The following is a 16,650-nucleotide window of genomic DNA, read 5'->3' on the forward strand; positions in this document are numbered from 1 at the left end:
TAGGGCGTGTAGCTGTCTAAGTCTGAAGAAAAAGCACCTGTGAATCCACATGCCAGTTTCCTTCTTTAAAAAAAACATATTCTTGCCCTTGTAGCTGTTTTTATTGCAGGGGTGCCACAGCAGTAGAGAATTCTACCTGTGATACTACTGAGTGAAACTTTGCCAGCTTCCAGTTTCTAAATGAGTTCCCCTAGGGCAGGCATGGACAAGTAGAGCGGAGGACAAGTACAAGTATATTCAGAGCTGATAAAATGGCTGGGCCAAAGCTGAAACGTCGCTCAGTTGCGGATATGCCTGGAAGCGAAAGGAAAGGAAATTCTTTACAATGCTGTAAAGAAAAATATTGCATAGGAACCTGGAATGTAAGATCCATGTACAATGGTAAGCTGGATGTGGTCAAAAATGAGATGGCAAGAATAAATATCGACATCCTGGGCATCAGTGAACTAAAATGGATGGGAATGGGCGAAGTCAGTTCAGATGACCATCATATCTACTACTGTGGGCAAGAATCCCGTAGAAGAAATGGAGTGGCCCTCATAGTCAACAAAAGAGTGGCGAAAGCCATACTGGGATGCAATCTCAAAAATGATAGAATGATCTCGATACGAATCCAAGGCAGACCTTTTAACGTCACAGTAATCCAAGTTTATGCACCAACTACCAGTGCTGAAGAAACTGAAATTGACCAGTTCTATGAAGACTTACAACACCTTATAGAAATGACACCAAAGAAGGATGTTCTTCTCATTATAGGGGATTGGAATGCTAAAGTAAGGAGTCAAGAGATAAAAGGAATAACTGGCAAGTTTGGCCTTGGAGTTCAAAACGAAGCAGGGCAAAGGCTAATAGAGTTCTGCCTAGAGAACAAGCTGGTCATCACAAACACTCTTTTCCAACAACACAAGAGACGACTCTACACATGGACATCACCAGATGGGCAGCATCGAAATCAGATTGATTATATTCTCTGCAGCCAAAGATGGAGAAGCTCTATACAGTCAGCAAAAACAAGACCTGGAGCTGACTGTGGCTCAGATCATCAGCTTCTTATAGCAAAATTCAAGCTTAAACCAAAAAAAGTAGGAAAAACCACTGGGCTGGTAAGATACAATCTAAATCAAATCCCTTATGGATACACAGTAGAAGTGAGGAACAGGTTTAAGGATTTAGATTTGGTGGACAGAGTGCCTGAAGAACTATGGATGGAGGCTCGTAACATTATAGAGGAGGCAGCAATGAAAACCATCCTGTCAGGGAACTGCCATCGGAGCTGGAAGCGGAGGGAAGGCTCCAAAGGGATGGCGGAGAGGGTCCCAGTAGGGAGAGAGGGAGCCCACTCTGCTGGGGAAGAAAATCAGCGTAACACCAGTAGAGAAGAGGGGCAGATGGGGGAATTGGGGAGGAGGCTCCAAGACTCCTCGCTGGAGACCAGCGGAGAGAGTATGGGTACTCCACTGCCCACACCCTCCCTGCGCAGAAGACTTCTGCGCAGGGAGAGTAGGAGGAGACTTGGCGTAAAGGAACTTTTGTGCTGGAAGAAGTTTAAGAAACGCCCACTGACGGATTCTGCCAGCGACTGAGACAGTCACGATGCTGGAGGCTGTTCAGTCAGAAAGGGTTAACCAGGTAACCTAGCCAGGAGTGGCGGCAACTTACGCACGAGCAACCCCTAAACCCATTACACATCCCAATGAAATGGAAATGCAAGAAAGCAAAGTGGCTGTCCAACAAGGCCTTGACAGCATCTTAAAAAGCAGAGACATCACCTTGCCAACAAAGGTCCAAATAGTTCAAGCTATGGTTTCCCCAGTAGTGATGTATGGAAGTGAGAGCTAGACCATAAAGAAGGCTGATCGCCGAAGAATTGATACTTTTGAATTCTGGTGCTGGAGGAGACTCTTGAGAGTCTCATGGACTGCAAGAAGATCCAACCTCTCCATTCTGAAGGAAATCAGCCCTGAGTGCTCACTGGAAGGACAGATCCTAAAGCTGAGGCTCCAATACTTTGGCCACATCATGAGAAGAGAAGACTCCCTGGAAAAGTCCCTGATGTTGGGAAAGATGGAGGGCACAAGAAGGGGACGACTGAGGACGAGATGGCTGGACAATGTTCTTGAAGCGACTAACCTGAGTTTGACCAAACTGTGGGAGGCAGTGAAAGACAAGAGTGCCTGGCATGCTCTGGTCCATGGGGTCACGAAGAGTCGGACACGACCAAACGACTAAACAACAACAACAGGGCAGGCATAGGCAAACTCGGCCCTCCAGATGTTTTGAGACTACAACTCCCATTATCCCTGACCACTAGTCCTGGTAGCTAGGGATGGTGGGAGTTGTAGTCCAAAAACATCTGGAGGGGCGAGTTTGCCTATGCAAACTCCTAGGGCAGGAGCAGCCAACATGGTGCCTTTCAGATATTCCAGTGATGGGGCACCTGTCATCCTCCAGATGTTCTTGGACTACAACTCCCATCATCCCTGACTATGGACCAGCCCATCTGGAACTGCTGGGAGCTGTAGGCCTCAACATCTGGAAGGCAATTCCCAATAAACTGGCAGAGAAAACAAATGCATGATACAAAATCAGATAACTTAGAGCAGGGGTAAGCAAACTTTTCCAGCAGGGGGCCGGTCCACTGTCCCTCAGACCTTGTGGGGGATCAGACTATATTTTTTTGGGGGGAGAGAACAAATTCCTATGCCCCACAAATAACCCAGAGATGCATTTTAAATAAAAACACACATTCTACTCACGTAAAAACACGCTGATTCCTGGACCGTCCGTGGGCCGGATTTAGAAGGCGATTGGGCCGGATCCAGCCTCTGGGCCTTAGTTTGCCTACCCATGAGATAGCACCTTCTCACCACCAATGTCAGAAAGCACAGGCTTACTTAAGTGAAGCATCAGGTTTGTAAACAAACAAACAAACACAAAGAAACAGAATCGCAAGACAGGCCTGCAGCCAAATATTGCAGTATGGAGTAGTCCTGAATAGAACGTTTCATTCTGTTCCTTGTCTCCCTCCTTTTCTGTCATTTGCCTTCTGTGGCCAACTGAGCACAGCTCTTGGGGCTGTTTTTATTTATGTATTTCTGCACACCTCGGGATTTGCTGATACTTGCGCCATTTTTGTGTGGGTAGTACTGTTTCGGCTGCTTAAACAACAGCACTCTGAACGCTGGAAAGAGAAGGAATGATTCTGCCCCATCTTATGGGCAAAGGCAGCAGCTCTGAGTAAAAAGCCCAAGTCCCCGTCTGTTGCCCTGGAAGAAGATGGAGTTCAGGGAGCACAACTTCTGCTGCAGCCCTAACAAAAGAGTCAGCTGTATATTTATAGGAGTCTAGAAACTGACTGCTCAGCACAAGTCCGTTTCTGGGAATGAATCTGTAGCATATGACAGGACAAGTCTAGGCTTGTTCTGAGAGGGTTCCCTGTTACGGAACATACTAAATGGAGGCAAGTCTAGGCTTGTCTAGCGAATACATATTCTCTGTCTGGAGTGAAACAGATGACAAGGAGCTTTGCCACTTACAAATGGTTCAGAGGCTTCAAACGCACCGTGCATCGAAGGCAGGTGGCATCTCCCAAAGAATTCTGGGGATTTTAGTGGACCCTTCACAGAGAGCTACAACGCCAGGTAAGCACCCTTTACAAACTTCAGTTCCCAGGATCCTCTGGGGGAAATCGTGTACTCCAAACATACGGCGCATACGCAGCCAGGTTTGCAGAGAAAGTGAGGTGTCGCGGGAGTCAGAAAGTAGAGGAGGAAGGGAAAGAAAAGAAAAGACGAGGCTGAGGGCACACATCATGCCCAGATTTTTTTTTTCTTTTTTGAAACAGGATACTTTCTTCACGGGTTCCCTCCCCGCTCCCCAACCACCATCAAATCACAGAGCACGTCTCTCTCCATCGCTCTGAACCGGTCTTGCGCTGCCCAGCCGGGCTATGGTGCAAAAGCATTGATCCAAGTCCTTGCGGGTCCCCATATATTTTTTTAACAAACTGTCTCCTCAAAACCACCATCAAGTCACAGGTCACCCGCTACGGCCAGAGATGGGTTGTGCGCTTTGCAGCCATGCTGCGTAAAAATCCTACCTCCGATTAGTCTTTTTGTGGTGCTTGCCAGCAGCGGATCTTTGAATTATTATTATTATTTGCTATTAATGTAAATCAACTTGCTTCTGGCTTTTGGGGCGGCGGGGTGTAAAACCAGAGGGATTCAACATCACAGCAAACGTTTTGCCAGACCCTTGTGGAAAAGCAAACAATGACTGCACCAAAACTATACATTTAGAGCACAACGTATCCCGGGAACTGCAGTTTGTTAAGGGTGCTGGGAATTGTAGCTTTTCGGGGGGCAAACTACAGTGTGATGTGTGCACAGCTAATCTGTGTGTGTGTGTGAGAGAGGTGTTCCTATGAAGACTTTCCTGTATGTTTGTATGTGAGGAATGCGAGAACGGGGTGTGGGGGGAGGAGAGAGAGGCGGGGGGGGGACGATGATGCACAGAGCACTCTCAAAATGCCAGATGCGCCCACAGCTTGGCGACCCCCTGGACTGTGCATGCAGAAAAGCAGGGTGGCAGGCTTTATGCTAGCTTGCTACAGGCGAGGACCTCTTCCCAGAGAGCCCTTAAGGGGGAGCGGATGCACAGGCGGGTCGAAAGTCCAGCTGCCGTTCTCGGAGTGACCCACTTTTGATGGGGAAGTTCCTGCACATTCGCCTCCGCTGTCCCGGTCCTAGGCTTGTTCCTCATCGCGACGTCGGGCCGCCGAGAGAGGGAGCCAGCGGGCCTGGATAGAGACCTGCGGATCCGTGGGAAAGGACGAAGGGAGACGCAACCCAGCGCAGGAAAAGAGTGGACCGGACGGCTCCGCCCGCCGGGGAAGATCTGCTCGAAGGGCGTCCGCGCCGTCGGGAAGCGGGCAACGTCGACCGAGAACCGAGTCCTGGTCACAGGCGAAGGAGGGGAGATCGCTGCTGCGTACTTGCGCGGACGCCGGGAGGGATCCCTCTGATGATCTGACGGATCCTTTGAGGGAGCCCGGCAGCAGGGCACCAAGGGGCCGGCTGCATAGATGCCCTACTGACAACCCGTGAGGTCTTCGGCTTCGTGGGATGGATCCTGCCCCCGGCTCGGACATGGATGGAGGGGGCGGCCGCGGCGAGGCGGATGAGCTGGCCAACGCCGCTGCCCGGGGAGACCTGGAGACCTTGAGGCGGCTGCTGGATGGTGGGGCGCACCCCAACGCGGTGAATCGCTTCGGCAGGGCCCCGATCCAGGTAGGTCCGTCCGGGGACAGTAGGAGGAAGGCCGGAGAGCCATAGATAGGTGGGTGAGAGACTGCGGGGGGGGGGAGTAGCCAGGATTTAAGTTGGGGTGCGGGCAGGACACCCACCTGTCGCCATTCTCTGTCGACCAAATTTGGAATGAAATGTCTCCACACCAATTGACTTGCTTTTCACTCTAAGTGGCCAGGAAATAAATGGTCAAAACTTTTCAAATATTCTGATCATTTCTACTTTAAGTTAAGTATTTTTTATTATTATTTGATTTAGGTCAGGGCAGCTGACCCCCTGATCCCGCCCATGGCTGAAATTTTAAACGTGAGGTTTAGAGGTGCGGAGTATGAGTACCACTCGGGGGCTAAACTAGATTTATTGGGGGCTTTGCGGAGAGGGGCTTATTTTGGGGAGGGGGGTTAGTTTTAACAACCCATAGTCAACCCGTGTCCAGTGAGAGTCAGATCCTAGTAGCTGTTCATTCCTAGCTATGCGCACGCCATACATTTAACGCGCATCCATCCCTCTCAAAGAAACTTGGGAACTGTAGTTTTTAAGGGTGCTGAGGACCCCGCATAGTACCGTGGTTAGAGTGCTGGACTTGGACCTTGGAGCCCAGGGTTCAAATCTTCACTCAGCCCTGAAGCTCACTCGTAGCGACCTTGGAGTTAGTCACTGCCTTCTGTCGACCTAACCTACCTCACAGAGTCCTTGTGAAGATTAAACAAGGAGGGGCAGAACCACAGAGGCCGTTTGAACTCCTTGGAGGAAAAAGGTGGGATTTAGCTGCAGTAAATAAATACACAAAGTGAAGCTCTGGGAGGGGGTGAATTAAGGTACCCAGGATTTGGAAGGGGTATGTGTGCTTCGAACTGTATGGCGTGCACGCAGTAACCCAGGTGTGCTTTAAAATCACCTTCCTGGAAGTAGAAGGCTTATGCAGGGCCCTGATCCAAAACATGCTTGCTCGGAAGTCCCCTCGATGGCACTGGAATTTACCTTCCTAGTCTCAGCCCACGATGCAACCTACAAATTTGGCCCGTTCCAAAACACAGGACTGATCATCCCCCCCACCCAAAAAATAACCACACCCAAACTCAGGTGGAAGAGGAGGAGTCAAACCAGATTACACCCAGATCCGAAATACAGCAATTAATCACAGTTTGTGTGTGCTGCTGACTGACCTAGCGAGCGAGCAGCCTGTTTAAAATGGGGGGGGGGCAGGATTTAACGTCCACCCTTTTAACGTCCATCAGTGGCAAATGGATCCATGAAAAGTTAGAAAAGTTGTTCGGATGAACCCTAAACGCTGGAGGATTGGCTTCCTGCCACCCCCAAGTTTGGGTCCATGTTGCGCAGCTTGCCCTGTCCGAGGAAACTAAAAATAAATAAAATAAAATAGAAAGGTGAACAAAATGATTGGAGAATAAAATTATTGGAGCAATCGCTGTCCCAGGTTCGGACTCTCATCCCCGCGCCCACCGCCAAACAACAGCAACCACAGTGTCGTCTTTGGAAAATACTATATTTAATTAAGGATCTTGTTTCAGTTTATGTTTACGTAACAGAAGTACAGTGGTACCTGTGGTTAAGAACTTAATTCGTTCTGGAGGTCTGTTCTTAACCTGAATATGTTCTTAACCTGAAGCACCACTTTAGCTAATGGGGCCTCCTGCTGCCGCTGCACGATTTCTGTTCTCATCCTGAAGCAAAGTTCTTAACCAGAGGTAATATTTCTGAGTTAGAGGAGTCTGTAACCCGAAGCGTATGTAACCCGAGGTACCACTGTACTGTATAGAACAGAACCCCACTTCGGAAACAGATTTCAATACCAAATATTAACATTTCAAGTGAGGAGAAACAGCCCTCTAATAATACCTTCAGTTACCAGAATGTGCCCTGTTTTATTCTCAAAACGATTTGAGACCCTCCCAAAGTCCGTCTTCTCAACCTTATAAAACGCAACCATTTAAAACACATGACTCCCCCCCCCCCCGAATCCTGAGATGTGTGGTTTTACACGAAACTACAGACTGGGGGTGGGGGGTGGGCTGGAGTCGTGTGCTTCAAATATATGGTGTCTGCCTAGACTGAGAAGAGAGAATGAAAAATCACTGCAACCCCGAAATGACTGGAGACATTAGACTAAAATCTAGAATTAATCATCAACCATATACATAGTCAAAATAAAAAATTCCTTCCAGTAGCACCTTAAAGACCAACTAAGTTAGTTCTTGGTATCAAGAACTACCAAGAACTAACTTAGTTGGTCTTTAAGGTGCTACTGGAAGGAATTTTTTATTTTGACTATGGCAGACCAACACGGCTACCTATCTACTACTGGAACCATATACATATTCATCTCACTCTTATTCATAAGCTGTCAACTTTCCCCCTTTTTTCAGGGAAATTCCCTTATTCCGAATAGGATTCCTCGCAAGCAAAGGGAAAAGATGACAGCTATACTGTACTCTTATTTAACCTCATTGGGGTTTCTTTGTTTTTCACAATGGGAAAAGTTGCTTTTAAAAGTCACCTGGGGGGTCACACATCTCTCGAAAACTCCCTCCCCTTTTCTGTTCTGGTTTTATTCTAACTTTTTGATTCCGTAGCTGGAGATCGAGAAATCCAACTCAGATTTCAACCGACGGCGGCAACTCAGCCTCACTGACCGATTAATTTAAAGTTCTTTGCATGAACACACACGAAAGCTCATACCAATAACTAACTTAGTTGGTCTCTAAGGTGCTACTGGAAGGAATTATTTTATTTTGTTTTGTTTTGTTTCGACTACGGCAGACCAACACGGCTACCTACCTGCATGAAATGAGCTAGCGAAACAGAGAAAAGACTTCGGGTATGAAATGCTATTCGTGTCTACTCAGAAGTAAGCCCCATTGAGGTTAACAGAAGGCTAGCGCTCATGTAAAGTGAGTATTACATGCAATCATGAGAGCCGACTCCTAGGGGCCAAAGTCCCTTCGGGCCCCCACCCCCATAAAATATTGAGGGGCCCAGGCTGCCATGGACGTAGCCAGGGGGAGGCAGGGAGGGGCCAATTAAGTAAATAAATAAAAATACTTAACTGACCAATTGTGTCACAGATAACTGGGTTCTGCCCCCCCACCCAATAAATCGTGGCTACGCCCATGGACGACCCCCCCCCCAGTTGAGGGGAATTCTCATTCAAATGGTGTGTGTGTCACATCATGTGATCGATTATGCGGGGCAGGGCTTAGTTGCCCCCCCCCCAATATTTTAATCAAGTCCCCCCCCCCCGCGATTCTAACCGCATTAAGCCCCGCGCTGGATTTTGTAAGGCTCCCTTCCAGCCTTGCATGTTTTTTAAACTGAGATTTGCAAGCTCATCTTCGGCAACCTGAGTTGCCCCGAAACCTCCAACGTTTTTAAGCTCAATGGATCTTACTTTCGAGTGATCGCGGATTATACGTTCGCGCTCTTAGGCAGCTGCACTTAATCGTAACTCTTTGATTTTATCAACGCGCGAAATCAAGCAGAAAACGGAATTGTCAAGCAGAAAACGGGCATGACATTTCGAAGCAGAGCGAGGCAAAAAGAGGACCAGAGATATCAGTACAGTATAGTGGTACCTCGGGTTATATATGCTTCAGGTTACATACGCGTCAGGTTATAGACTCCGCTAACCCAGAAATAGTGCTTCAGGTTAAGAACTTTGCTTCAGGATGAGAACAGAAATCGTGCTCTGGCGGCGCGGCAGCTGCAGGAGGCCCCATTAGCTAAAGTGGTGCTTCAGGTTAAGAACAGTTTCAGGTTAAGTACAGACCTCCGGAACGAATTAAGTACTTAACCCGAGGTACCACAGTACTATATTCCAGATTTGGGTATAGGTAATTAGAATTACAATAAGTCTGTATATAAAAATAAAAACACAACCCGCACGGATAATCCCTTCTTTTACAGCGGAGTGAGCAATAGGTCGTGTTTTTTCATTATTTTTTTTTCAAATGCGTTGTTTTTAAAATGGTGCCGGTTTAGCACAATCAGGCGCTTAACTCCTTCCAAGAATCTGCACCTCTCAGCATCCTAACCTTTGGCCATGATGGAATTCCAACGTCTGAAGGGCCACACATTCCACATCCTTGGTTTAAACTGCAGGCATAGGCAAACTCCGGCCCTCCAGATGTTTGGGACTACAATTCCCATCATCCCTAGCTATCAGGACCAGTGGTCAGGGATGCTGGGAATTGTAGTCCCAAACATCTGGAGGGCCGGAGTTTGCCTATGCCTGGTTTAAAGCTTCTGCTGTGACGCGTCTTCACTTTTCCTCCTCGTGTCTATAGTTTGATCCGGCTTCCGGGAAGAAAAGTGAATTCTGGTAGACTTTTATTTCACTGCGCCTCTTTTAGAAATGATACCTTTGTTACTAACGCCAGTCAGTCATTGTATTAAACTGAAGTGGGGCGGCCCATCCACATTTCTTTGATGGTGCTAGCCCGACTGAATGAAAAAGGGCAGCTTTCATGTTCCCAATTGTAGCAGCTCGTTCCCTCTCCAAATCACAACCACGCAGCAGTTGTTGCATTGCGTTTGTGAATCGATTTACTCTACCTACTCCGCCTCAGCTGGGCTGTGAACAGAGAGCAACGCGGAAGGATGCACAAATTAAATTAAATTAATACTGCTTTTTAGTCCTTTTAGGGTCTGAGGCAAAATGGTTCGTCAAGCAGAGGTTTCGTTTGCGTCCGTCCAGCTTCGCGCTCGTCTCTAGAGATGGCTGCAACTTTTAATTTAGCATTAGATTCAAACGTCAACCTTGCAGATATAAAAAGGCCTATTTTATTCTATTTTTTAAAAAAAGACTCCGACTTCCTTCCAAGAAAACCACCACCTGAAGATCCAGGCCTTTGGTAAACATTTATTTCTTATAACATTAAAAATGTCAATATTTGGCATTTGATAAGAGTAGCTGCGCTCACTCCCTGCTGCTAGTTCAGCTTTTCTTTCTTCGCTTGGTTTCCTCGCTCGTTTCGTCTCCCTGGTTTTCCTTGCTGCTCAAGAACCGCCCCCCTCACTACAGCCCATCTGGAGAGTTTGCAACCCCGCCTTTCCGAAGCAAGCGCAACGTGCGCGCCACTTTGGGCTGAGATTGATTCCGTGGGAGCCGTCTTTCTCGATGGGAAAGAAGCAGCAGAAGCGAATACGTTCGCCTCGGTAGAGAGAGAAGACACGGATCATTTTATCTCCAGCTGGGATCCTTCTGAATAACTCTCTCGAAAGAAAGAATACTAAATTATTATATTATTATTATTAATAATAATAATAATAATAATAATAATAATAATAATAATAATAATAATAATTTATACCCCGCCCATCTGGCTGGGTTTCCCCAGCCACTCTGGGTGGCTTCCAACAAAGTATTAAAATAAAAGCCGAGCGTGCTTCCAAAAATATGTATTATTATTATTCGGAAGCATGTCCCGCCATTTTCAGTTTTATGGGACGCGTTTCCAACCCCAAAAATTGAATGGTATGCACCGTTCGTCATTCTAGGTGTCACGCTATGAATGACTCAACCGGATACCACCTTTAAAAATCTTATTACTGTTGATTATTAAACTTATTAAAACTACTACTACTACTTACTCCATCCCCGAGAGAGAGGTCTATCAGAAACCTTTCCGTTTCTTGAGATTTGCCCAGTTCCAATAAAGAGCCTCTTGCCAATTTCTCCGAAATGGTCCCTTCGAAGGGCGCGGTGTAAACGCAGCTTTAGCCGGATAAAGCCTAGCGGTGTCCTTACCAGACTTTCCGAGGCGTTTGTGGGATGCTTCGCCCCAAGGAAACCCTCTTTATCCCTAGCTTCTGCAACTTGACGTGTGTTCTTTTAGGACTCGCCTTATTTTGTGTTTCTAAGTTATTTTAAACTCTCTTTAATATCGCTTTAATGTTGGGAAACCCCTGGGACCTTAGACTGAGGGGTGGGCAAATAATAATAATAATAATAATAATAATAATAATAATAATAATAATAATAATAATAATAATAATAATATGATCGTATGATTGTCTTTTCAACTTTTACACCGCGCCTTTTAAAGTTCAGATCCAACTTAGGGTACAACAATTCAGGATCACATATTCCTATGACGCAGTGCACACACACCATTTGAATGGCAATATCCATCAACTTTAGGGGGCGACCCCCTCAAATATTTTATTGGTGGGACAAAGCCGCCTCGACCCATAGGAGCTGGCTCCTATGAACAGTACACAGATTGGCCCCCCCCCCAAAAAAATATTTAATTAGAATTATCAGGAGCTAATTAATGCAACGTGGCGGTCAGGATCTTGGCTATTTCAGCCCGCAGAACATGGCCGCTCCAAGCGCCTAGACGGAAAGCGTAAAGATGCGCAAGCCTTGACTTTCCTCTCCTTCTCTCCCTCCAGGTTATGATGATGGGGAACCCCGGGGTAGCTCAGTTGCTTCTGCAAAGAGGAGCGGATCCCAACCGGCCCGACCCGTCCACGGGCACGTTCCCGGTCCACGACGCGGCCCGCGGAGGCTTCCTGGACACGCTGCGGGCGCTGCGCCGAGGGAGCGCTCGCTTCGACGTGCGGGACCGCTGGGGACGCCGCCCGCTGGACTTGGCTGAAGAAAGTGGCCAGAGCCGGGTGGTCAGTTACCTCCAAGAGGCATCGGGCTGAAACTCTCTTGACTTGAGATCCGGGATGAAGTCAGAGGCCCAAGGGGAGAGCTCCCAACCCCGCCGCCGTCGGAGGAGGAGAATCGCGGGTGCGTAAACTTAAGACCCTTTGACTTGGCTCTTGAACGCCACGCGTCAGAGACAAGCGAGATGGAGCTACAATTTCGGCGCCAGCATAAACTCTACGCTCCTGCTTCGTTTGAAATGTGGCTTGTTAGATGTTTACATGCTTCCACTACGCATGGAGAGTGGGTATGTCGGTTCGTGGGACAGTGTCTCCTGGTCTCTCACCCATGCCAGTCTCCCATGTACAATGATGTTCTAAAAGGAAACTGAGACAATAGTCCAGGGGTTGGGGATTTATGGCTCCCCAGATTTTGCGGGATGAACAACTCCCATTTATCCTTGACCATGATTCCCCACAGTGGATGGGGTTGGTGTGGCAGTGCTGGATTTAGGGCAGTGTGGGCAGGAGACACACCCACCCCACTCCACCCACAGGGCACTGAGCCAAGGGGGTGCAAAATTGAGAAGATCCATTCCGGGGTGCCTTGCACAGGGTGCCATAGAACCATAGAATTGTAGAGTTGGAAGCCCCCACAAAGGCTAACTTAGTGCAACCGCCTGCACTGCAGAAATCTTTTTGCCTAATGTGGGGTCCAACTCAGGAGCCTGAGATGAAGAGTCAAGACACACACACCCCATCTGCAAGAGCCCCCGTCTCAGATTATGAAGCTCTGCTCTGTTTTGTGTTATGGATGTTAACAGTGTTCCTTGTGTGAAATGTAAATAGCACTTTGAAATGTAGTATTGGGGAGTATTGGGGACGCGGGTGGCGCTGTGGGTTAAACCACAGAACCTAGGGCTTGCTGATTGGAAGGTCGGCGGTTTGAATCCCTGCGACGGGGTGAGCTCCCGTTGCTCGGTCCACGCTCCTGCCAACCTAGCAGTTCGAAAGCACGTCAAAGTGCAAGTAGATAAATAGGTACCGCTCTGGTGGGAAGGTAAACGGCGTTTCCGTGCGCTGCTCTGGTTCACCAGAAGCAGCTTAGCCATGCTGGCCACATGACCCAGAAGCTGTACGCCGGCTCCCTCGGCCAATAAAGTGAGTCGGTCACGAATGGACCTAATGGTCAGGGGTCCCTTTACCTTTACCTTATTGGGGAGAATGAAGATTGTGCCAACCTGTCACCTCTTGCCTAAATGCACTCTGCTTCTGTTGCCATGGTTTTTCATTTGCACAAGTTATGCCTGTTAGTTTTTCCTTGAAGGCCCCAAGGGAAAAATTAACAGAGGAACAAAAGGATGAAGGATGGCCTGTGCAATATAATTATGAGGCTAATGCTAATAACACACACATCACCTTGGTTTTTTTAATTCATCCGCCAATTTCTTTTTAAGAAGTTCACACAAACGCTTTCGAATTGAATCAAAATGAATCCTTCAATCTGACTATATGAGATAGATAATCCTTATTAACGCCATGCAATCAGGTTTCAAGGAAGCAATGCCTGAATAAATGTGAGACCCTGAAAATGTTAAATATGCAGTCAGGGTGCTTCCAGACAGAAACTGAATATATTGCAAATGGGTCATTGGCAACAAGTTTTAGTTTTTTGCTTTTCACTTATCTGGTTTTTCCTGGAAAAATCTGGATTAAAAGTGAGTGAGGATAGAGATTGCCATTTGTATGCCAACAGCATTGTGTGACCACTATAAAAAAACATACATACTCAATAGGTATTCTGGATACCTTAGTCAAACCGGCTGAAATGGGAGAGCGTAATTCATTTTATTTGCATTTGTACACTGGCTTTAAGCAGATAACTTTATTAACATGGTGTAGAATCCAGAGAAAGTTCAGGACTGCATTGAAGCCGTGGACGAAGTTAGACATTTAATTCCCAGTTGTTTAATAAAGATTGGTACACACCTAACTTGCACTGGGCTTTGTCTAGGAAAGCAAATCATTATACCCTAAGCCTTCCCTGTAAAAGGAAATCACCGCTAACAACTATTTAAGGCAACTTTTTGATTCAGGAAGTGTAAGTTACCGGTAGTTGTTAAGGAGATATCTAGGAATAATCATAAATTAATTAATAATATTTTTTATTTATACCCCACCCTTCCCAGTTCAGAAAACCGGGCTCAGGGCGGCTAACAACAAATTTAAAACACTTAATTGTAGAAGCAGCATAAAATACAGTATAAAAGCATGAATAACAATAAAATTCAAAGTTCAAAAATTAATTTGGGAAAAATCCACCCAATAAGCATTAGATAGTCACCAGGGCTAGCTGGCTGAATTAGTCCTACTTGGGCCAGCGAGGACTCCAGGGGAGAATTAGCTGCGGAACCAAACAGGATCCTACATTCAGCATCTATGTGCCCCCTTCAAGGAAAGTGTGGAGGGTGGGAACATGAAAATGGGCCTTTTCATGGTGGCTCCCCACTTACGGATATATGTATCACAGACATGTATGAATGAAAATTGTTTTTCCCCATGTTTTCTGTTGTGCTTTTAATCTTTGCACCGTTTTGTGTATTGCTTTGGGTTACATGTTGCAAAGGAAAGCAACTATTAAGTGCAATTAATAATAATATTCTGGAAATATTGAAGTGTTGTACCAGCCAGGGAGAGACAGGCCCTCACAGAGGTCTACATAGGCCTGGGCCTCTTCCAGATTTTGAGGCCTTTAGTCATAATAACAATTAAAAATGATGACACATTGAAACAAAACGAGGCACTCCCCCAAAACAGTGAGTTGCTTGCTTATATATAATCAGCTAATTATATGTCAAGGGAGCCCCACTAATTACAGTCTAATCTTGTGCCACCATAACCAATATATATTTATGAGTAGTTATGCAAAAAAGTAAGTTATTTAATATGAAATTATTCTTTATAAGTTAAGAAATCAAGTCTTCTACCAAATCACATCTCTTATTAGCTTAAATTTGCAGCTCTACCCTGAGTGGGTATGTCTCATTTTCATCTGATGTGCACAAAAACAAGTTATGAAACTTATCACGTGCCAAAAAATCTTCAAAGTGGTGCCTTTGAGCTTGAAGCCCAGGTCAAATGGCTTTCCTGGCTCCCTTTCAAATTGGCCCTGGGTAGGAGTATGTCATCTGTAGTCAGAGAGCTACTGCAGGTTCTGCTTGCTGAATAAGGAAGACTGAGATTTCTTCAGCCTCCTTGCTTAGAACCAAAACTCACTCACTCTCTCTCTCTCTCTCTCTCTCTCTCTCTCTTTCACTGGCCATGAACCAGAAATAGTGAAATTTCCATTCACACGTTATGATCCACAGAATGTGTCGTGTACATGATTGACACAGACATCCATGGGTGACGGCTGAGAAATTCAGACATATGAAGTGGTATTCGAGTAAGCTGGACTCAGAGTAGAGCTGCTCCAATTAACGAACCTAACTTAGCTATGCCCATTGATTTCAATGTATCTGATAAAAACTTACTTGAATATCTCCCATAGTAACGGACTGTTTCGGTACTATTCATGTGCAGCTTGCAAGTTGAAAACTAGCCTCTGTCATCCCAATTTTCAGCAACATCTGAATAGTAATACGTGTGATATGTGCTCCAGCTCTGGCAGGTTTCGGTGGAAGGGTCACTGCTGAATTATTCTATAGTCATTAAGTATAGAGGACTTGAGTAGAAAATGTTTGATCTGTAGATAATCATGGAAGCATATTCTAAGTGAAGGAATTAACGGTTGGATCAGAGAGCCCAAATGGGATGGTTATGATGCTACCTTTCTGAGCCCATTGAACTCAATGGGACTTCTGAGTAGAGCTCTGTGAAGGATCAGGCTCCGGGGGAAGTGAATCTATCAAGTACTTGGACTAGTTAGTATTTCTTAGCCTGTGACAGATTACCATTGGGCTTTACTGACTTGTTTTACTGCTGTTTGGTATTCATGTTATTTAAATAAAAGTATCAATGGACCGCTCAAAAGAATCCCCATCTGTTTTTATCCAGTGCCTCTTCTCTTCAGCAGTCAAGTAATTAAATTCAGGGTGAACTATAAAATCAGTTTTATTAGATTAATTCACAGTAAAGCAAGTGCTTTATTAATTAAAAGCAGAACAGAAAAGCAACCTTTTAAGAAGTTGCAAGCTTACCCAACTGCAGTGGAGTAGCGTGGGGGGTGCAGGGGGGGGCCGTCTGCACCGGGCGCAACATCTGGGGGGCGCAGGCTCACACTCGCAGCTCTCTGCCCCTACCTGGCTCACTCACTCTCTGAAAATAAACTTGTATTTAGATGCATTTTACTTTAATTACATCAGTATTTTCATAACAAACAATACATGTGCTTAGGGGGTAAGGGTTTCTTTAACTAATCTAGTGGAAGAGACTCGAGTGCTAAAATCCACGGATTAGGGGGCGCAAATTACTTGCCTTGCCCCGGGTGCTGACAACCCACGCTACACCACTGCCCAACTGTTAACAATCTATTTAACTAGAAGAAGAAGAGGAGTTTGGATTTGATATCCTGCCTTTCACTCCCCTTCAGGAGTCTCAAAGCGGCTAACATTCTCCTTTCCCTTCCTCCCTCACAACAAACACTCTGTGAGGTGAGTGGGGCTGAGAGACTTCAAAGAAGTGTGACTGGCCCAAGGTCACCCAGCAGCTGCATGTGGAGGAGCGGAGA

At 46.3% G+C, this 16,650-nt stretch overlaps 1 protein-coding gene across 3 annotated transcripts; it reads left to right on the plus strand.

Annotated features, from left to right (window-relative positions):
• Positions 1 to 3,001: 3,001 nt before the first annotated feature.
• Positions 3,002 to 15,956, plus strand: CDKN2B (cyclin dependent kinase inhibitor 2B). 3 transcript variants are annotated; one of them, XM_083483465.1, is made up of 3 exons: positions 3,404 to 3,641; positions 4,546 to 5,288; positions 11,721 to 15,956. In XM_083483465.1, exons 2-3 carry the CDS (start codon positions 5,124 to 5,126, stop codon positions 11,976 to 11,978), a joined length of 423 nt encoding a protein of 140 aa, XP_083339591.1. In that variant the 5' UTR covers positions 3,404 to 3,641; positions 4,546 to 5,123; the 3' UTR covers positions 11,979 to 15,956. The 3 variants fall into 3 exon arrangements, with proteins under 3 accessions (XP_083339589.1, XP_083339591.1, XP_083339590.1); XM_083483463.1 differs by lacking the exon at positions 11,721 to 15,956 and having other exon boundaries at positions 3,002 to 3,641; positions 4,749 to 5,125; XM_083483464.1 differs by having other exon boundaries at positions 3,404 to 5,288.
• The last annotated feature ends 694 nt before the right edge of the window (positions 15,957 to 16,650 follow it).

Source organism: Podarcis liolepis (genome assembly GCF_965112155.1).
Source record: "Podarcis liolepis genome assembly, chromosome: 17".
Taxonomy (NCBI): domain Eukaryota; kingdom Metazoa; phylum Chordata; class Lepidosauria; order Squamata; family Lacertidae; genus Podarcis; species Podarcis liolepis.

Coding starts and splice junctions, on each gene's coding strand:
- CDKN2B (XM_083483463.1), top strand. CDS start 3,455: ATGGAGGCAAGTCTAGGCTTGTCTAGCGAATACATATTCTCTGTCTGG. Junction 3,642..4,748: donor ACAGAGAGCTACAACGCCAG/GTAAGCACCCTT, acceptor TCCCGGTCCTAG/GCTTGTTCCTCATCGCGACG.